Source organism: Chanodichthys erythropterus, chromosome 18, assembly GCF_024489055.1.
Source record: "Chanodichthys erythropterus isolate Z2021 chromosome 18, ASM2448905v1, whole genome shotgun sequence".
Lineage (NCBI taxonomy): Eukaryota > Metazoa > Chordata > Actinopteri > Cypriniformes > Xenocyprididae > Chanodichthys > Chanodichthys erythropterus.
Genome location: NC_090238.1, coordinates 29,960,726 through 29,983,183, shown reverse-complemented (window position 1 = coordinate 29,983,183; position 22,458 = coordinate 29,960,726). Strand labels below are relative to the sequence as shown.

General features: G+C 37.2%; 3 protein-coding genes across 4 annotated transcripts in view; 2 read left to right on the top strand and 1 right to left on the bottom strand.

The window, feature by feature from the left end:
• The window catches only part of slc35f4 (solute carrier family 35 member F4), a 43,042-nt gene extending 42,578 nt beyond the window's left edge, over positions 1-464 (top strand). Inside the window, exon 7 of the mRNA XM_067367825.1 lies at positions 68-464. Within this exon, the coding sequence (XP_067223926.1) occupies positions 68-309 (242 nt within the window). The 3' untranslated portion in view covers positions 310-464. The remainder of the gene's footprint in view (positions 1-67) is intronic.
• A 5,756-nt stretch (positions 465-6,220) lies between these two features.
• LOC137006459 (uncharacterized) lies at positions 6,221-11,020 on the top strand. The gene is made up of 6 exons (XM_067367243.1): positions 6,221-6,883; positions 7,242-7,318; positions 7,432-7,518; positions 7,643-7,726; positions 9,742-9,868; positions 9,970-11,020. Exons 1-6 carry the CDS (start codon positions 6,661-6,663, stop codon positions 10,071-10,073), a joined length of 702 nt encoding a protein of 233 aa, XP_067223344.1. The 5' UTR covers positions 6,221-6,660; the 3' UTR covers positions 10,074-11,020.
• A 1,318-nt stretch (positions 11,021-12,338) lies between these two features.
• naa30 (N-alpha-acetyltransferase 30, NatC catalytic subunit) lies at positions 12,339-20,620 on the bottom strand. Of its 2 annotated transcripts, XR_010892516.1 has the most exons (5): positions 19,589-20,620; positions 17,859-17,982; positions 17,520-17,575; positions 12,956-15,117; positions 12,339-12,527 (listed from the first exon to the last, which is right to left on the bottom strand). XR_010892516.1 is itself a non-coding variant. In XM_067367242.1 (4 exons), exons 1-4 carry the CDS (start codon positions 20,369-20,371, stop codon positions 14,980-14,982), a joined length of 1,101 nt encoding a protein of 366 aa, XP_067223343.1. In that variant the 5' UTR covers positions 20,372-20,620; the 3' UTR covers positions 12,339-14,979. The 2 variants fall into 2 exon arrangements, 1 of the variants encoding a protein (XP_067223343.1); XM_067367242.1 differs by having other exon boundaries at positions 12,339-15,117.
• Positions 20,621-22,458: the final 1,838 nt, after the last annotated feature.

The following is a 22,458-nucleotide window of genomic DNA, read 5'->3' as shown; positions in this document are numbered from 1 at the left end:
TATGAAACTGACAAGAATGCACATGAATTTTAAACTCGATCTTTTTATTTCTCTATGCGGTGAGCAGCCATTGACGTGCTGAAGCATGAGGTCATCTTCAGCGTGGTGCGTCTGGCTGCCACCTGCATCATCTGCCTGGGCTTCCTGCTGCTGCTGCTCCCCGAGGAGTGGGACACGGTCACCCTGCGCTTCCTCACCACCCTGGCCGACAAGAAGACAGAGGAGCATGGCGAGGAGCTCACAGAATCCAGCGTCCACACGCGCAGCCGGAGTAGAGCCAACGGAGCCGTATCCATCCCGATGGCATGACCTTTGACCTGTGAATGAGTAGCCAGCGATCAGCATTGATCCACCATGTGGCAGCCTTTGAGAAAAAAAGAACAGTTTGATTGTATTTAGAGTTTTGGAAAGAAGACAAAAAAGATTGAGCAAAGTGAAGAGGAAGGAAGTTACACTGCCATGCCAAAAAATAAATAAAAGTCACTGTTTGGATTTAAATAGGCAAATGCTTAAGAATCTATGATTGGATTATTATTTCAGTGATTATTATGTTTCTAGTATGTTATATTTGACAACAGTTCTTCTAACCCTAATTGATGGAGTGTTGTTAGAATCTAATAATTTAACTTAATAATACAATTCAAAAAGATGTATTCGGGTTGAGCGATCCAGCACAGAAAAGCAGGTACCTGGGTATCAAATGGAAGACTCAGACACAAAGAGTGCAGTTCAACCAAGATACAAAGTTTATTCAGTCAGAGAGCCAATTATATTGAAAATATAGGAAGTGAAAGTGGCACCTCAGTATTAATACAATCAGTAGGGGTTGTACACAACTCTAAGAAAAGCAACATGTTCTCTAAGCAAGCATGATGTAATGGCTAGACAGTGATACAGAAGCACAAAACAGGCACATGATGTTCTTAGAATCTTACAAGTGTGTAGCTTTTCATTTCTTAAACAACCATGTCGGAAGAACAACAATGTCAAGATTCATCAGGCTCAAATTGTGAAAGAATGGTTCAGAGAGCAAGAAGAATCATTTTCACTCATGAATTGGCCCCTCTGAATCCAGACCTCAAATTCATTGAAAGTCTTTGGGATGTGCTGGAGAAGACTTTGTAGAGTACTCACCTCTTGCATTGTCAATACAAGATCTTGGCCAAAAAACGATGCACCTCTTGATGGAAATAAATATTGTGATGTTATTTCCACGTTTTTGGTTGGGAGCCCCCTTGGTCAAGATCTTTCACAATTTGAACCTGATGAATCTTGATATTGTCATCCTGGAATATGGCCATGTGTCTTCCTTACATGGTTGTTTAAGAAATGAAAAACTGCACACTCCATCAATTAGGGTTTGAAGAACTGTTGACAAATACATAAAATAGAAACATAATAATCACAGCAATAATGATCCGATCATAGACTCTTAAAGGACTAGTTCACTTCAGAATTCAAATTTCCTGATAATTTACTCACCCCCATGTCATCCAAGATGTTCATGTCTTTCTTTCTTCAGTCGAAAAGAAATTTAGGACAACATTCCTGGATTGTTCTCCATATAGTGATCCAAGACGAGGAATAAGGGTCTTGTCTAGTGAAACGATCGGTCATTTTCTAAAAAAAAAAAAAAAAAAAATGTATGTACTTTTTAACTACAAATGCTCATCTTGCACTGCTCTGCGATGTGCCACGCATTACGTAATCACGTTGGAAAGGCCACATGTGATGTAGGCGTAAGTACCAATCCAGTGTCTACAAAGCGAACGTGCAAAGACAAACGCCCTTAACAAAACAAAAGGTAAAACAATGATGTCGGATGATTTTGAAGTTGGAAGAGAAAATGAGATGGAGTTTTCGCCTTACCGTGGTATTTCTGCCAGGTCACCCGTGACCGTTCCAACATGATTACGTAATGCGTGGAGCATCGCAGAGCTAGTGCAAGATGAGCCTTTGTGGTTAAAAAGCTATTTTTTTTTTTTAGAAAATGACCAATCATTTCGCTAGATAAGACCCTTACTAATGGTCTGGGATCGTGTAGAGTCCTTTGAAGCTGCATTGGACCTTCAACTCATTGGTAGCCGCTGAAGTCCACTATATGGAGAAAAATCCTGGAATGTTTTCCTCAAAAACCTTAATTTATTTTCAACTGATGAAAGAAAGACAAACATCTTGAATGACAATGGGGGTGAGTAAATTATCAGGAAATTTTAATTCTGAAGTGAACTAATCCTTTAAGCATTTGCCTATTTAAATCCAAACAGCGACTTTTTTTTTTTTTTTTGGCCAGGCAGTGTATTTTCATTAATAATAACCACAACAGAAAGATAAGAGCATGCTATCCTGCTCTTTAATAGAGATGACAGTGGAGGCTTGAGTGTTCTGAGAATAGCATCCCACTAAAACAGGGATATTTACTGAGTATTTTTTTATTTTACCGAAGGGATATAGCATTCTCTTCCCTGCCATTTCTATGGGAAGATACGCATCCATTCCATAGAAATGGACTTTCAGACTTTCGTCTCCCGCTGCACGCCGTTCCTGCACCCCTCCGCTAGCCCTCCCCATGGAATGTATTCTATGAATATAGACTCTGTCAGGGCCAGTTCGGCTCGCTGTACACATGAATGCATTCAGAGATCAGATATATATGAATATGAAATATGAGGATTATTTGCATTGTATGTAGTAGTGTAATATACGTAGGAGAAAAATATTATGCTGTAATGAATAAGTCTTTCTTTTCCTTTTATAATAAAAGACAAAAATAAAGATTTTCTTTGAAAACTAACTGTCATGGTATTATTTTGGGCATATAGTGTGACAGTCACATTCTACAAAAAGGAATTGATTCAATATTCAAGCATAAAACGTTTTTCCCTTGGTTTCACAGACCAGGCTTAAGATAATCCTAGACTAAAATGCATGAATGAGCTGTTTTAACTGAAAGCAACTTGCACTGACATATCTTAAAATATGTCACTATCATTGTTTTGTCTCGAGATGAACACCAGTAATGTTTTTTTTCTACTGAACATTCATAAAAGCTACTTAAATATCCAAATTGAACTAAGGCCTACTCCTGGCTTAGACTAAGCCCTGTCTGTGAAACCAGGCCATAAACATCTCAAAAGACCTAACCTGAGCTTTGAGTTTGTTAAGTGAGTTGTTTGAAGAAGCAAACTGAATTCCTGATGAAGAACCATGCTACCCATAATCCTGAATCAGAGAGGTTGCTGTTAGAATGAAGACAGACATTGGAAAGCATTTACATTAACATAATCAAGATGATCTCCTTATACTTTCAAACAACATATATTTGAATGTTTTGCAATTGCAATAAAATTATTTTCATCAAACCATTAATTTCCACAAAACATTGAGCAGCAAAACTGTTTTTAAAGGGTTAGTTCACCCAAAAATGAAAATTCTGTCATTAATTACTTACCCTCATGTCGTTCCACACCCGTAAAACCTTCGTTAATCTTCAGAACACAAATTAAGATATTTTAGTTGAAATCCGATGGCTCCGTGAGGCCTCCATAGGGAGCAATGACACTTCCTCTATCAAGATCCATAAAGGTACTAAAAACATATTTAAATCGGTTCATGTGAGTACAGTGGTTCAATATTAATATTATAAAGCGACGAGAATATTTTTGGAGTGCCAAAAAAACTAAATAACGACTTATTTAGTGATGGCCGATTTCAAAACACTGCTTCAGGAAGCATCGGAGCACAGATGAATCAGTGTGTCGAATCATGACCTGCCAGCGGCTGAAATCACGTGACTTTGGTGCTCCGAACAGCAGATTCGAACTGATTCATCTGTGCTCCGAAGCTTCCTGAAGCATTGTTTTGAAATCGGCCATCACTAAATAAGTCGTTATTTAGGGGTTTTTTTGGCGCTCCAAAAATATTCTCGTCGCTTTATAATATTAATATTGAACCACTGTACTCATATGAACCGATTTAAATATGTTTTTAGTACCTTTATGGATCTTGATAGAGGAAGTGTCATTGCTCCCTATGCAGGCCTCACGGAGCAATCGGATTTCAACTAAAATATCTTAATTTGTGTTCTGAAGGTTAACGAAGGTTTTACGGGTGTGAAACGGCATGAGGGTGAGTAATAAATGACAGAATTTTCATTTTTGGGTGAACTAACCCTTTAGAAATATTTCTTGAGCAGCAAATCAGCATATTAGAATGATTTCTGAAGGATCATGTGACACTGAAGACTGGAGTAATGATGCTGAAAATTCAGCTTTGCAATCAATATATAAGAAAGAAAACCATTTATAATTGTAATAACATTTCACAGTATTGCTGTTTGTACTGTATTTTTGATCAAATAAATACAGCATTGGTGAGCAGAAGAGACTACCTTCAAAAACACTTTACCAACACAAAATTTTGAATAGTAGTGTACATGTTTTTTTGTTGTTGTTGTTGTTGTTGTTGTTGTTGTTGTTGTTGTTGTTTTTTGCTTTTAATAAAAAAATTGGGTTTTCTCAGCAATGCCATAGAAGATACATTTTTGGTTCCCCAAAGAACCTTTCAGTGATCGGTTCTTAAAAAAAGAACCATTTTGAAGTGTGAAGAAGAATCTTTTGTGCAATGGAAAGATTCCACGGATGTTAAAGGTTCTTCATGGAACCGTCAATGCCAATAAAGAACCTTTATTTTAAAGAGTGTAACAATAGACACCCCAAAAGCATAAACGCTCTATAGGTTTGAGCATGTGTGAATGTGAGAATGAGAATGTCCATTGCGCACTGTGCCACAGCTCTGACCATGATATATACTAGAATACAGAAAAACACATGCTGATTGACTTAGAAAAACCCATCATTCCCTAATTTTTCCCTGCTATAAAACACACTGGGACACCTTCACAGTCCTGTGACAGCTGCGCTGTGTGAATGCATATAACGACCTTGCTTTCTTGGAAATGTAATGAGATATTAGCTGAGTGGACAGGCTGAACATCTTCAGACTGCTGCAGAAGCCCATTAAATCAAATGAGGCAGAGAAAGGAAGTGAGGGGTAACAGGAGGGGAGGTATAGGGAACAGAGGAAGTCTTTAAATCCGCATTATGGGGCCCAGTTCTTTCACCCTGGGAGGTGACGATAACACTCCATATGCTGACACAGTTCAACGGGAAGATTTACGGTATTTTTTATGATCTATACTGCCGTTCAAAAGTTTGGGGTCAGTGAAATGTTTTTGAAAGAAGCCCCTTGCGCTCACCAATTAATTGAATCAAAAAGACAATGAAAACAGTAATATCGTTGAATATTATTAATAACCATTTAATATTTTCTATTTTATATCATTCTAATATGTTGATTTGGCACTCAAGAAACATTTCTTATCATTATCACAGTTGTAAATGTTTGCACTGTCTGAATATACTGTATTTGTGGAAACGCTGATACATTTTCTTCAATAATCTTTGATAAATATATAGTTCAAAAGAACAGCATTTATTTGAAATATAATATTTTTGTTACAAACAAAGACTTTGCTGTCACACTCTAAAAAATGTTTGGTTAAAAACAACCCAAGTTGGGTTGAAAATGGACAAACCCAGCAATTGGGTTGTTTTAACCCAGTGGTTGGGTTAAATGTTTGTTTTATTAAACCCAACGACTGATTAAAAATGACTATGGCTGGCTTAAAATGAATCCAAAATAGGTGAGAAATTAAAAATCAGACACATAATTACTAGAGGCAACAATAATAATCAAAAGGTGTACATTTATTAATAAGCAAGTTAATAAATGTTTATTGTTTATTATTCATTATCTTATTAATAAATGCTCATTTATTAAACATATTAATAAATGTTAATTTCCAGCATATTTGGGGTTCATTTTAAGCAAGCAATACAGTAATTTTTATACAACAGTTGAGTTAAATAAAACTACCCAGCACGTTGGGCAAACATTTAACCCAACCACTGGGTTAAAACAACCCAATTGCTGGGTTTGTTTTAACCCAGCATTTTTTAGAGTGTACTTTTGATCAAATCTTACTGACCCCAAACATTTGAGTGTATATATAGATATAGATATAAAGATTTGGATCAATCTGAGGTCGTACTATGAATTGGCATAAATTATATTGCTGTGTAATAATTGCAACCCTGCTAGGTTAATTTTCTCTAAAGTCAAGTTATACCGGCTGTAATCAGACAAACAGAAAACTGTCACTAATTCTGTCAATCATCAAGCCTGGTTCCCTGAGCAGTCGCATGCCTGAGCAATCAGTGGAGAGACGGGCCTTCTCACTGCCGTCCAAGCATTAACACACAGTTATAAAGTAACCTGTGGGGACAGTCACCATGGAAACTTACCTCATTACGCCAAAACTGAGAAATATAAAGCGAGAGAGGGGGGCACGCACCTGCCATTTCACAACACAACTTAGCCAGAGTTTCATTTTGTACAGTTAAACAGCACTGAGGGGGGATACTCTTTACATAACAGCTGATTCAACCTGGATACAACATTCAGATTGAGTGAGAAGTTAGGCCTGGATTATACCTTTGAAAGCAGGTCAAGAAATGGAGTCTAATGTGGTTCTTTGAGGAACATATTTTGATATATATTTAATACATAACTTACCTTGGCTGGGAGTATAAATGGACCATGGGGAACAGCAACTCCAGGCCAAAAATTTGCCAAGTTGCACCATCTCTTGGTCAATCAATGGAGGATGAGCCTTCACTGCTTCCAACCTCACCATGGATGATAACTACTGGTAAAGGCTCAGAGAGGCAAGAGAAAGGGATTGTGGTACAGAGGAAGACCAACCATCTGCCTCCTTTGACAGGAAGACACAAAGTGCCTCGTATTGTTCATTTAGAACAAGGTCAGTGCTGTGATAATTAGACTTTACATTTAACACTAATTATGAACAAGATTATTCTTTATATTTACTCTTTTGACCTTTGAATTTCAGCAAAAGAGTGCCGACTATCAAATCTATTTATGACAATGCTAAGTGAATGTTCAGACATAAGTAGCCTATTACAAAGTGCAGAAAGTATTATCCATTTAAAGTGTGATTTTTTCCATATTAGTAGTAATTTTGAATAGCATACTAGTGTATTACTTTCACGTTAGGGTAAGAGTAGTAAAGCTATTTTGAATTCAACCTGAGTAAGCCATTTTTATGGGCCTGACATAGGCCTTGTTTTTTATTATTTCATTCATGCTTGTGTTGTTAGTTGTGATGTCACCCACAGGATCTCAAAGTGTCTGTGATAAAAGTATTATTAAGTCTCATCCATCACAGCCAGCAAAGGTCTGAACATGTCGTATAGTATAATTACTTTCAAGTCATTCATACTTTCATTAAGTCCTTCAATTTATTCAATATAATTCTGATTCTAATTATGAACATCATTCAACTCACAGGCATGGCAAACAATGACTCTTGTCACAGGGGCTGATGTGAATCCTGTCAAACATGCACACATGGCATACAAAGCGGCAGAGTCTGAGGTCTTTCACTATGTTCTTCCACCTTCTCTGAATAGTTCAAAAGAATGAATCATTTAAAAGGGAAAATCTGAGGGTAGCTAATGTCTTGACTTTTAATGCACATCTTGCGTTTTGTTCTTGTCAGGACACGGAATGGAGAGATGGGCCTGTCCATTGCTATTCCACTCCCAGCCTGGAAGGGCACTGTGGCACAAGCAACACACTACAGGTAACTCTTTTCTGGGTAGTCACAAAACCACTGAGTACGTTTACATGACAACCATGTACTAAAAACTGAACAAGTTTTTTATTTGTAAAGATGATGTTATCAAAACTATCCCCGTTCACACGGATCCGTGAAAATGACTAAAACGTTGTATGCATGCCAGACAACAAGTAGTTGGCAATGTCCAGGCGATGTCACTTTGTAAAGAAAGACATCGCGCCTGCGCATTCACATTCTTTTACAGAGCACTCGCGCCAAACGCACATGCCCATCAACCTTATTTTTTACAGTTTACTGCACTTCGATATTCTTCTTGTTATTTCCCTATAGTGGCTAATAAATCGGAAGTCTCACACATTCATGGAAAACACCTTACCTTCATGTTGAAAAATAAGGTGGATAGACTAAACACGTAATAAGCATGTCCTCACTGTTTTCACAGATTCGCATTTTTGCAGTTTACACGGAGATGACAACGGTATCGTTTTCAAAACTTAAAACACTTTGAAACCTGTTTTCAAAAGTTTGCATTTTCAGGCCACCAAAACGCCGTTGTTGTGTAAATGAATGGTCAAAATGCATAAAAAGTTCTGTTTTTAGTTGAAAACGGTGTTGTGTAAAGCCCCTAAGACAAGCCTCCAAGGTTAGCAAAAAAAAGCATGCTAACACTGCAGCAGTAGTAAAGGAGACCAGAGGCCATTTTATTAATGGATGTCAATGGAGGAGAGGCTGCATTCCACTAAATAACCTGTGTTTTTTTGGGAAAACGGCTTATTATTTAATTAATCGACAGCCTATCGGCTAATCTTCAACACTTTTGCTCTTAAACACTTATTTTGGATTGATCTAGTTTTGAGTGTACACTGAAAAAAATGGTCACAGACAATTGCGCGACAGGTAGGATTCAGTTTACGGCACTTCTCATTCATTTCTATGGTATCTACAAACAGTGATTGACTTGTCGCACAACTATGAACACAATTCAGTGACGTCAAGGCTGTAATGTGATTGGTTATCAAGGCACACATGATCCAAGTTTTCTCCAATGGTAGAAGCACAAACCCTCATATCTCCCAATAATAAAATCATCTCTGGTGGACATTTAAAAATTTGTGAAACCAAATACATTACCTTAAAACTTCTAAAAGAAACAGCTAAATTTGCACTGTCAAGATTCATTGATGGGTTGCGTAGTATAGTATATAATGGATAATGTACAGTCTACCAGTCAATATCACAAAATAAACCTCCTGATCAGGATCCCCATGGTCCCCAAGGTCTTCCAAATATTAAAGCCCCAGCTCATAGAAGGATTTTTAATTTATACACTGATCCTTCTCTTGCATATAGAAAAGTATATAAATAGACATGCAGTCAGATACATTCTGAAAGAGGGGGTCTGTGAGAGTTTGTGATGGTGACTAAAAGACGTAGATAAAGAGGGAGAAGACAGACAGCTGGTGAGCACTGAGCCTTGCCCTGTGGTCCCACTAGATCTGATTACAGTGTTGTTGGAGTGGAAAGTATGCCGGGGTGCAGCCATGGTAGCTTCATCTCTGGGATCCATCATCAGGGTACAGGGAATGGGAGTAGATCCCTTCTCCACACTCTGGAATTCCCAGTGTTGTCAACACAGAGAGATCTTGCACGCCTTCAACCAACCTTTCCAATTAATTTTATTTGTGCATTTGCATCATACAAGCAGGTGCTGAGCCAAATGATGTCCAGCTGTCCCTGTCCGGATGTAATGGGTGAAGCTTGTCATATGTTTAGGGATGGTTATGGTTAGGGTGTGGCTGGAGCTTCAAGCTCTATCCATTACATCCAGAGAGGGGTAGCTCCACTCATTGGCCATATCTCAATCTCTAAAGGTGGGGCACTTTCTGTTGAGTCTTTTATATATTTTTTGAAATGTTATGACAATTCTTTACCATCTACTTACAAATACCACTCAGAATTACATTAATACATTGAGGCTATTCTTAGGTGGATCATTTAAGCATTCTTGACCTTTGCAGGGACACATGAAAGGTCTCCTGTTGGCACAGACGATGCTCAGTCGCCAAGCAACCAAGAAGTGGCAAGCTCAGCAGAAGTGCTTTAGGGAAAGACGGGGGAAATCGAAGAGGGTGTACACCTCTTATGGTGAGTTTCTCAGTTCAAACACTTTGCCAATTATTGAACTGCCCAAATGGTCCTTTTCACTTTGATTGTGTACTTGAGCTCAGTCTTGTCTTATGCATCAGTGGAAGGAGATGAGATGGAAAGAAATCAGAGGGTCCGGCTTGTGTCCAGGCCAATGCAACAAAATGTCTTCTGGGATGAGTTTGAGGGACAGATCTGGATGTAAGAGAGCTGCTGCAGCCAAGTCCACAGCTGACAGACCCAAACGTGGGAGACATGATGAGTCACAAACCGCTAATGGCAAATGAAATCCCGCCAGAGGTAGAAGACCAAAAATTTGAAGGACTGGGGAAAGAAAGTCACCATAAGGACCCCCCAAATTCTACAAAGAGTAGAACAAATCTGGACCCAGAATTGACAGGAACTATGCAAAGGTTTTGCGATAAAAACATGAAGTTACCTTGGCTTCAAGACTTGAAGGGACTTGAGGAGAAACTTCATGAATCTGAAAATGTACAATCGTAAAAAGTTGGGAGTCTGGACATTACTCTGGGTCATCCATGAAAGTATATCTAAAGAACAGGGAAGAATGTGAACTTAACAAGAGGCCTTTGTTCCAGACAGACTCCAAAAAGCAGTCTGAGAGGAAGCAAGCATGAGGTGAAGTGTACATGAATCAATCGAATGTCTTTGTACTGTGGTATGCTGTCAGTTACACAGACATGAACTCATCCTTCAGTTCATAAATGATTGGGAAATGTCATAGTACACTTCTAGTACAACTTCTAGCAAGCAAGCAGGCCATATTCCTGTGGAGTTTATAGAATTCAGTCAATGGTGCTTCTCATACACTATGATCCTTTCATGTTTTGCCAGATATTTTCCTGTAGAAACAAACTTTTTCTGCTAGTCATGACACAAGTTGAAAGATTGGACATGACATGGGGAAGATATTGTTGGTAAGCAATTATTTGTGTCACACAACTGTCTCACATCTCATTTTAACACATGTACCCCTGGTTTCACAGACAAGTGAAACCAGAGGTAATGTTTAAGTGTTAAATATGTCTGCCAGAGTTTAAGTTGTAAATGCAACTTTGTCCATTTTTATTAACTGAAGGATGAAGCACAATTTTTTTTAAGGTACTTGGCTGCATGCCACAAATGCTGTACATCAACCGTAAGTTGTAAGCATTTATTCTGGAATAAATGTTTTAACAGCAATGAGTGTAATGGATCAAACCTGGGTTGCTATAACAAAAATTGTTGGGGCAATCCTAAGCACCATCCATCCATTGACAAATGGCCATTCCATCGCTGGACTAACACATTCGCACACACCCAATGGCAATTTATTGTTTCCAATTCAACCTTGCATGTCTTTGGATTGTGGGGGAAACTGGAAGAAACTCACGCCAACATGCATACTCCACGCAGAAGGGATGGTTCAGCAGTGTCTTGAACTGGGGACCTTCTTGCTGTGAAATGACTGAAGAATATAGTGTACAATACCAATGACCAGTTAACCCAGAAATTGAAGTCACCAGACCATAATCCTCCTTCATCGTGCATCCTACAACATAATGTGTTTGACTGACATGTAATACTTTTATAATCATCATTTTTTTTAATCCTGCAGGCATTGGTCTTTTCTAGCTAGCCAATTTTAAGACTTGCACTTTTTAAACAAAAACATTTGGGGGGAAAAAACTAAGGATAAAGTGTTACCAACAAACAACTTGTGAAAAAAAAAATGTATATAACTGAATTTAAAACTGGTTTAAATTGTTACAAATGATCTGATATTATGATTACGCAATGATAAAATAAGAATGACAGAAGATGTAAATCATGCAATTTGCAGAACATGTCAATATCTGTAGTCCGTGGAATAAAATAAAAAAACTTATGTGAATCAGTATTGTGCAATTATGTTAAACAAAACATTGTAGTGGTTTTGAGTACAGCTGCCTCCTCTTGACAACAAAAATGAATTTTAACAGATTTAAATTTGTGTACTTACACAAATTAACAGCAATGAATAATCAAGTACCACTGCTGCTGTAAATAATGAAATGAACTACTGCATCTGAATACAACTGATGTCAAAACCAGTGTCCCTTATGCTGTGATGACCTTTTTATACTGAAGTAAGCAAGGTTTAAAAGGTCAAGTTTGTAATTGCGGCACCACTATCAGCATCAAACAGAATTTGAAAAATAATGACGTTGCAAACAGCTTCCAAACAATTCTCCGGCTGCCATTATTTAGTCAAAGATGCAGTTTCCTCCAAAAAAATAACACTAATATTTGGCCGCTTAGCAGATTGCAGTTCCACTTAAGTAACCTTTAATTGTCTGATTTATCACATCAAAATAAATAAAAATAAACCATGTCATTAAAATCATAACATTTCAAAGTTTGATTCCCCAGCTCTCCTTTCAGAAAAAAAAAAACAAGCTACTACATTTGCTTAAAAATCAAATAATTTATTTATAATTCTTAAACCAGGTCTGTTGTCCACTTGAAAACAAAGAAACTTTTGCAAGACATTTTGTCAGGGGTGAAAGTGGGAGAAAGAAGGGTGGAGAAAATTCTCATCAACATGCAAACGGTCGCTCTTCACCCAACAAAATGGATCCATGTTTGAGGTGCAGATCTCACTCGTCCAAATCATCAGCTGAAAGTACAAGAGTTACACTAACTACAACATAAACTCCACCGTTTACAAGGGTGATATTTAGCCACAAGTGCAGATTCAAAATTAGTCCCATCATTGAATGATTCCCCAAAAACAGAAGCCAGTCAGATTAGTGTCCATATCATCACAATATGTGATCTTACCCAGCTAGAACCTGCCAGCTGTTCGGTCTAAAGCTGTTAATGGCCTAACCTTTGATGGACAGCTTACAGTAATAAACCACAAAAGTCAGAAATTGGCAGTGCAAAGAATCATCATCGTGCCAACCACAGTTTTAAACAATAAGTATTTCTCCAAAATGAAAATATGGGCAGTATAGAATGGCAACACTCAATAGCCAGAAATGCATTATTGTCTGTTAAAGTTGGCATCTTGTGAGAAGCTTTGAAATTAAAGTTTTCATTTACCATTTTTGTCCAGTCAGTGGGTTCCAATGTTCTTTTGACCCCAACAACTTTTCAAAATGTCTTCTAGTATATTCTACAGAAGACAAAAATACATAGTCTTAGAAAGACACGAGGATGAGTAAATGATGTGAACAATCCCTGTATCTCAAGCTAAATTCACATCTGCCATCTAAAGACTGACTTAGATGGTCTGTATGGACGAAAACTACTCAAAGGCTCTCAAATTTCCATTTCATCATTGACTGTCCACACAAATCAAAATGAATCAAAGTCAAGTTGGCTGTTAATAACCACTGGGTCCTTGAAACGAGCCCCGGAGAACTGAATAGAAACCAAACACCTGAGCCTTACTGACATAGGGGATTGATGGGACTGTTACATTTCTGGGAGATGTACTACAATTTGGGCTTACAAAACGCAATTAAACAGAAAACAACCAAAAGATGCATAAATTCCTCTTCCCATAAATCCATCAGCAATATCAGTGTATTTCAGCGCAAATTTATAAAGCAACCCATCCATCCTCTCGACAGTTGAGAGCAGCAGCTCTTTGGGGAACTTTTCCGATGACAATCAAAAACAACAAATCAAACTTCCTTATGTACATTTAGCAAATCAAAGAAATTGTTTCCCACTCCAAACTTGAAAAAACAAAGTTTTTTTTTTTCAAGAACAACTCATGAGCCAGCAGCAAAGCAAAATGGGGGTCTATTGGCAATGACATAGAAACACTTACATACAACGTGGGTGATGGTACAACCTGCCACAGCACACTACTGTTAAACACAAACCGATAAAAACAAGAACCTCTGCAAATTTCCTCAATTTAATTTTAAAAACACCTCTAAACAATGTCATCTTGCATATAATCAATCTGTTAAAGCAACTATTTGCATGAGTCCAATGGAGCAACTGAGCTGGTGAGATCTGTAGTCTGTCCCCTACTGGTCCACTAAAGCAGTGGCGGACAAGGGAACTACAGGGAGTACAAATTCCCTATCTAATCAGTGCAAAAATGAGAAGTGCGTCTGTTAGAGGTTCTTTTCTCTGAATATCCAAACATCGTATCAGATATGGAAAGGGAGTATCTATGATGAAGACTATGGTAAAAAGTACTGAAAAAACAGGGAATACTCTCCTTTCAGGCCCATTTAGTAATTAATTTTCATTCATTTTAATTTAGTTGTACAAAACACTTGTGTCAGAATCACAAGCCACATAAACCAATATGGCATAATGTGAGCTAATATGACCAACTTAAAAGAGCAGAGATGCAGTCTGCACTCAGGTTAAAGTGTTTCTGTATATGTTAGTCTGTCGCAGAGATCAAACTTCTAAAGAAGACAAGGCTCTGCTCAGTGTTCTCCAAAACATAAAATAAACACATAAAATAAACCACAGACCCCCGTACGCACAAAAACAACGCAAAGTAGCAGGCACAATCGCAACCTGCAATGCTCCCGTGCACCCTCTTTCAGAAGAAAAAAAAATTGTAAAACAAAAATTGATTTGAGTAGTTTCGTTGAGTTGGTTTAAACACATTTTCATCCTTCGCTTTGTGATTGTTCATAAAAAACAAACAAAGGAAAAAAAAAAAAAAAAAAAAAAAAAAAGAGCGTGGCGCACTGTTTGCTTTCGGCACGATTCATTTCGCCAATGCTGTCGACACATTCAGCCCATCCGTCTCCACTGCCTGACGCAAATACACGGAGGAGGTCTTAAGTCAGGCTATTGACACCTGAACATAGAAGCCACCACGTGGTGTCAATGTCCTATTAGTACCCGACTTTGCACATCTTTTTCTTTTCTTTTTTGCAATGACCTCTCTTTCGTTTACACAAAAAGTTCTTAAAACACTTTATTATGATTGGTTGAAATTTCCCTCAGAGTTTCCCCTTTGTGGCTCAGCAGAGGTCGAGTGTCTTTCTATTGATGGGAAGTCAGGTGATCTGAGCCAAAGGACTGGGGCGGAGGAAATGGGCCAAAAGGGATGGAGAAAGAGTTGAGGGACCCCGTAGTTTGATTTAGCGAAGCCAGAGTTTAAGCCGAAGTGCATCCACTCCGTTTAAATAATATCTAAACAGCCGCTTGTCCCTGACAAAGCCCAGGTTCTCATAGAGTTTCAGAGCTGATTTGTTGGTGATTTCCGTCTCTAGCACCACCTGTGGATGAGAATAAAGCATATAGACATACTAGGCATAGCACAGGTTTTGAAATACATTGTTACAAGAAAAACACAGGTGAGAGGAACATAGAAGTTGTGGCATATTTGGAATGGCATAGTACCACATACTCTTAGGGCCTGTTTACACCGGGTTATTTCATGTGTTTTTACTGATCAGATAGCTATCCAATTGGTTAAAATGGTTCCGTTTACACTTGGCCACATAAATGTGTCTCTGCAAAACATTGGAATTGGAGAAAATTGGAGAAAGAGCGGCATCAGCACTGGTCATTAAAGAGATAGTTCTCCCAAAAATGAAAATTTTATGTTTATCTGCCTACCCTCAGGGCATCCAAGATGTAGGTGACTTTGTTTCTTCAGTAGAACATAAATGATGATTTTTAACTCCAACTGTTGCCGTCTGTCAGTCAAATAATGCGAGTGGATGGGAACTTCTACTATAAGAGTAAATAAAACTTGCATAGACAAGTCCAAATTAAACCTCGTGACGACACATTGATGTCCTAAGACACGAAACGATCGGTTTGTGTGAGAAACCGAACAATATTTCGGTTTCTTGCACAAACCAATCGTTTCGTGTCTTAGGACATCAATGTGCCATCATGAGCCAAAGGGTTTAATTTGGATTTGTCTGTGCATGTTTTTTGACTCTTATAGATTTTGTTTCCATTGACATGCATTATACGACTGACAGACAGCAACGGTTGGAGTTAAAAATCATCATTTATGTTCTACTGAAGAAACAAAGTCACCTACATCTTGGATGCACTGAGGGTAGGCAGATAAACATAAAATTTTCATTTTTGGGTGAACTATCCCTTTAATGAAGATTTTATGATTAAGATTTAATGATCTGTGAATCACTTTCAGTTTCATTTGCGGCAGTTCGCACGTCGGCTTGCTGAAGAGATACTCAGCTCAACTGTGGCGATGTGTGTTGCTGTAGTGCCGTCATATCTGGCTATAACGTCATCATATAGCCAAAAACACGCAATCATGTGTTTTTATTTTTTTAACATTTTGGGACGATTAAAATTTACATGTGATTTCAACCACCAGATGCATTTACACTTGCATCTCAGACCACCTCCTGAAGTGGTTTGAGTGATTGGATTTAAATCTGTCTCCAAAGCATTTTGGAAGATATTTACACCTGGTCTTTTTACGATCAGAAAGCTATCCGATCAAGGAAAACGCATGACGTGACCAGGTGTAGACAGGCCCTTAGTCGGAACGTAGGCTGCATTTACACTACCGTTCAAAAGTTTGGGGTCAGTAAGATTTTTTTTCTTTTTAAAGAAATAATATTTTTTTTTAAATTATGGATGATTAAACAGATCAAAAGTAACAGTAAAGATATTTATAATGTAACAAAAAAAAAAAAAAAAATTATAAATGCTATTCTTAAAGCTTCCTTAGCAGCAAATGAGCATATTAGAGTCATTTCTGAAGGATCATGTGACACTGAAGACTGAAGTAATAATGCAAGTTACATTTGAAAATATATTAAAATGGAAAGCAGTTATTTTAAATCGTAATAATACTTCACAATGTTACTGTTTTACTCTAGTAAACTTTCAAAAATATTACAAATCTTGCCAACCCAAACTAACTTTTTTATTATTATTATTTTAATATATTTTAAAAAGTAATTATTTCCTGTGATGGCAAAGCTGAATTTTCAGCATCATTACTCCAGGCTTTAGTGTCACATGATCCTTCAGAAATCATTCTAATATGCTGATTTGAGGCTCAAGAAACATTTCTTATTATCAATGTTGAAAATTCCTAAATAAAAGTATTAACCATTTATACTTTTGAATGGCACTGTACATATACATTTGCTACATTTACAGAATACATCCTGACTGCTAAGCTTTAGATAATGTGTCTCGCAATGTAATATGACAGACTTTCTATTTAAAAAAATTAAATAAAAATGGTGGACAGTGATAAATATTATGGTATGATATTTCCTCACTACTGGACTACAACATTTTTTTTTTAACAGAAAACACTGTATAACATTTTTATACAAAATTAAATAAAAATAAAGTGCTAATTTGCATTCTAAATGCTGAGCTCAATCACATTTAGCATTTATCATGATGAAAAGCATTCGTTTCTGATATTCAGTGTTATTTCACACACAGTTTAAAACATTTATTACTATATAACTTACTATTTTAACATTAAATTCATAGCAAAAATTTAAAATGCAATTCTAAGTATAATACTTAATAACATTAACATAAGACCCGTCTGGGAGAATCCATACTTCTAAAGTTCACAGCCTCTACTGTGTAGTATGAAGTATGTAGTAGTATTCCATTCCAAACATATCTGTAGTGTGAAATATTTACGAGATTAATCTCTTACCTCGTCACAATCCCCCTCCACCATAGCATAAATGGCCTTTTTCACAAGGTTAGTGCCTAACAAACAAGTACAGCTTTTAATCATTCATAATACAATTACAGTATTATATATATACACCTGTTGAATATGCTAAATACTACAATATGAATGGAGAATACACATAGAAGGATCGAGCTCCTTCGACACAGAATGGCAAACCATTGATTCATAGCAGTTCAAAGCATTCAAAGACACTAAATGTATCCATGAGCTGACACTGAAGCAGATGTGTGTCCTATAAAAAGATCCGTTTCTGTTGCCATTCTGAGGTGAGGGCAGCCATGCTAGCACGGCTCTTACCGATGCCTTTCCTGCGGAATTTGGAGTCCACGGCGAGCATGGCGATGTATCCTCGACGGAACATCTTCTTATGCATGTCTAGCTTACACACAATGGCACCAACACAGTCCTTGTCAACCATCGCCTGGGACACATCACAAAGAAACAGTCATCAAGACACTGCAATTAATCTTGTGGGCTGTGAACTATGAGCAAAACAATGACAAATATCTCTATTATTAGGATCAATTCGTTATAATAACTACACCACCCTGAACTTGTGTTCGTAAAGATATAAAAAAACACTTTAACACCTTGTAATGTAGCATAGTTCTGAAATTGTAACTGTGGTACTTTTTAATAAAACCATAGGTGAAACTATGATATGGACTGCTCCTCATTATCATGGTTAGATTGGTTTCCATAAAACAAATTATGGTTTTTCTCATTACAATACTCACCATCTGTGTAACAAAAAAAAATGACTGTGGTATAGTGATGGATGGTATATCCTGTTGTACTACATGATTAATGATTAATTAAACTACCCTAATATTGGTACTTCAATACTATGGTGCCAGGATGTCAAAAACGCAAGGTATTATCATGGTACATGTCCAGAAAATGCATACCATGACACTTTTTGATTCTCCTCCGTTATGAAAGTCAGGATCACTCCCTTATAGATTATATGCTACCGTGGTTAAAAAAAAGAGAATTATTTTGTTTATATTAGTTTTTTTGGCACATACTATAGTAATACCATACTTATTTTAGTCATGTATTGGACACTTACCATGGTAATAACGTGCTATTTTTTATGTAAATTGGCCTATCGTTAAAATAAGCATCATATCTGTACCATGGATGTGTTATACATTTGTTTATATGTTGGATGCTCTGATATTGATATTTTTTGTACTCATTTGTTAGTACAAAAAAAGTTGTTAGTTAGTGTTACTATAGTAAAACCATGGTAAATTTTCAGAAGGCTCAGAATGTGATTTAAATTTGGCATGGACTAAATCCAGGCCATCAGTGTAAGCAATCTGAATGAAACAGTGAATAAAAAATATTGTGTTTTCTTGGACATGGTTATACGGTAATGTCGTGGTCAAATGAAATATCATGTTTATTTTGTTTAGATTTTTTGTTTGTTTTTGGAAACATACTATAGTAATAATACCATGGTATATTTTCAGAAGGGTTCAAATGTGATTTAAATTTGGCACGGACTAAATCCAGGCCATCACTTTAAGCAATCTGAATAAAACAATAAAAATATTATGTTTTCTTGGACATGATTATACAGTAATGTCATGGTCACAAGAGATATCATGGTTATTTTGTTTAGATTGTTTGTTTTTGGACACGTACTATAATAATACCATGGTAAATTTCCAGAAGGGTGATTCAAATTTAGCACGGACTAAATCCAGGCCATCGCTTTAAACAATATAACACTGGGGGTGGGAAATTAATAAAAACAGGAATCTAATATTAAAAACATCATGTTTTCTCGGACATGGTTATATGAGATACCATGGTTATTTTGTTTAGATACAGTGTTTTGGACACATTCCATGTTTATTTTGATATTATTTGATTTACATTGGAGTATCATCATTTAAATGGCATCATTAATCACTAGCATTTTAACCGTCAATGTACCATGGACACATTTTGTTATATCGGAGATGATGCTGAATGCTTTGATATTGATTTCAATAACTGAATGTCACGATACATACCAGAAAGCAGAGCTGAGGCCAGTTGTGAATAAAGTACCTATAGGTATATATAGAGTAGGGCTCAGATAAGTCTTTAGTTATGAGTCGGATTATATCGGGCATCTGGAGCTCAGACTCGTATCTCACGTATCGGATGGACTCGTCGTGCTCCTCCAGCGCTAGTCTCGACATCTCCGCCACCGGAGCGCTGTCAGCCGCCGCCTGCTCTACTCCAGCGCCCTGCGGGCCCAGGCCTGACTCAGCCCCGTCCATCAGCGCAGCCGCTCGAGCCGGATCCACCGAACAGGTCCTGCTACTTACATCATTTTCCAATCGACAAGATCTGCTCTCCGTTATGGCCATACTATCAGTGCAGTTTATCCCGTTGTTCGGTGGCGATTGGCTCTGCGATACATCACTACATCGTTTATTTCTCGTTAAATTGTTGTTTTCCGTATGATCGCCGTGTGTTTCACCGATTCCGTCCAAGTGATGATCAGAAGCGGCGTTTTGATTGTCGGACGGCCGGTGTTGTTGGACGTGGTTCTGGAGGTGAGTGTGGTTGCACTGGACCCCGTTCAGCTGGGCTGTGTGGAACTGGGCGGCTGATGCATTGGGGTGCACGTTGTTCTGGTTGGATTTGACAATCGCCTTATGGTCGCTGGCGTACTGGTGTCCCTGGCCGGGGCTGATGATGTCCCGTCCCTCATCGTTGCCCAGTAAGGTGCAGCCGTCCACGGGCAGTGGTGTGATCGCGCTCGGGGATGAAGGCAGTGCGTTAGGCCCTGGCGGCACTTCAGCCATTCCACTGCATACAGTTACTATGATGACAGAAAAACGGGGTCGGAATCAGCCTCTCACAGCGAACGACGACAAAGACAGACGTCCGTCCGGCTGCCGATACCTGATAAATGTAGGAATAATGTCAAGTTCGTGGACTATCTCGTGTCTGTTCCTGCCATTACTCAATTCACTCCACACTTGCTTATTATCTGCCGTAAAGCAGAGCGGATGGTTTACGACACTATGTCGGCGCGTTGCAGTAAAGGATGCTGGGAAATTGAGTTTTTAATATATTGATATAAATTAAAAAACAATTCGCACACATTTAAGATATATATATTAGTTATAGAAAAGGAGATCGCCCCAAACCAGTAGGCTATTTATATAACCTAGTATTATAGTATTTATTAATGATTTATGATGATTTAGCTATTTGTTATATTTTCGTTTTCATTTTATTTGAAGTTTAGGTAATTTGCTATGTGTTTTATCATTTTGAATATTTTTCAAAAAATATATTTTTATTTAGCTTTATTTTTATCTCAGTTTTTCTCATTTTAGTAGCCTACTAACGTTACTTCTTGAGATGTAAAATTCATTTCACTTAGCTGCCAAGGCAACATTTTTTATTTTTATTAAAAATCTTAAGGTTTTTTCTTTTTTTTTTTTTTTTCTTTTTTTTTTTTTTAAATTAATGAAAACGATTTTGATAGTTTTAACTTGAGTTTTATTAAAAAAAAAAAAAAAAAAAAAAAAAAAAAAAAAAAAAAACTAGTTTTAGTTAATAACACTCCCTGGATTCATGGGACGTGAATATATTTTTATACAAAAAATATACAAATATATTTCCAGTGGAAACCCGCCATTGCGAATTAGCTTACTTAGACGGGCGTAGGCCTAATGACTATGACTTATTAGATATTTCCCAAAAAATCATTTTGGATGTCCAAAACCTATTTTCCAAGACAAGCCACTAGATGGACCTATATACATCCAATTTTGTGTGACTTTGCCCCAGAGCACATCGTGCGTGTGTGTGTGGGTGAGTGTGTGTGCTTATTGTTGCAGATTGTGTGTTTTGTGCGCGCACGTCTTAAAATGTCTCTGTTATGTCTAGTGCTACAGAAGTATTGCCTTAGTGAAATAATACTCTCTAATGACATGCTGAAATATTCGTGTTGCCTGTTCGGCAGGCCAGTTCAATAGATGCACATTGAACTTTAATGAGAAAATATGAGAATATTCTATTAAAAATGAAAACATTTGTCTTTTTTATTGTTTAATTACCCAATTCTGAAATCCTTAAGGAATCTGAATAGAATTCTTGTTGAAATTATTGTCTTAATTTGGAACCAATCCTAAAGGATTCTAATGGGAGTGTTCATATGTAAATTATTTTTGTATAATTTAGAAAGCCTGCTATTATATTTTTTATTAGTATTCTAAATAAATGTTTCATTTTTATATTTTCCAGTTCAGTAGTTTTTCCAGTTTAATTAGTGTTATTTTTTAAATACGTCTTTTTATTATTATTGATTTCAGTTTGAATTTTTTTAGTAGATCAACCTTGTTTTTTATGGTTTCAAACATTCACTGATGCTCCAGAAGGAAACACCATGCATTACCTTGATCTTTTTGAATTTAAAGATCAAGGTAAATTGTACTTAATTTGTCTTCTGGGAAACATGTATGTCATTCTTCCGAAGGGCAGTACTAAATGAAAAAATATGATAGTTAAACAAAATAAGAAAATGTACACTACTTCATCCTGTTCAAAAGTTTATACCCACTGGTTCTCATCATGTTTCCTTCTGGAGCATCAGTGAATTTCTGAAGCTTTTGTAATTGTTGCATATGAGTCACTCAGTCTTCCTCAGTGTGAAAGATGGATTTCAAAATCATAAAGTCACTGATGTTAAGGGTTCAAATATGCAAACGATGCTTGAAAACCAAAGAATGTGGGACCTGGAGGATTTTTCTGAAGAACACAGCTCGGGACAAACAAGGGACTCGTGAACAACCATCAGAAAACAAAAAAACAGTTGTGGATCATCTAGGTAACCACACACAGTATTCAGACTCGAGTAAACTTTTTAAAGGGGTCATTC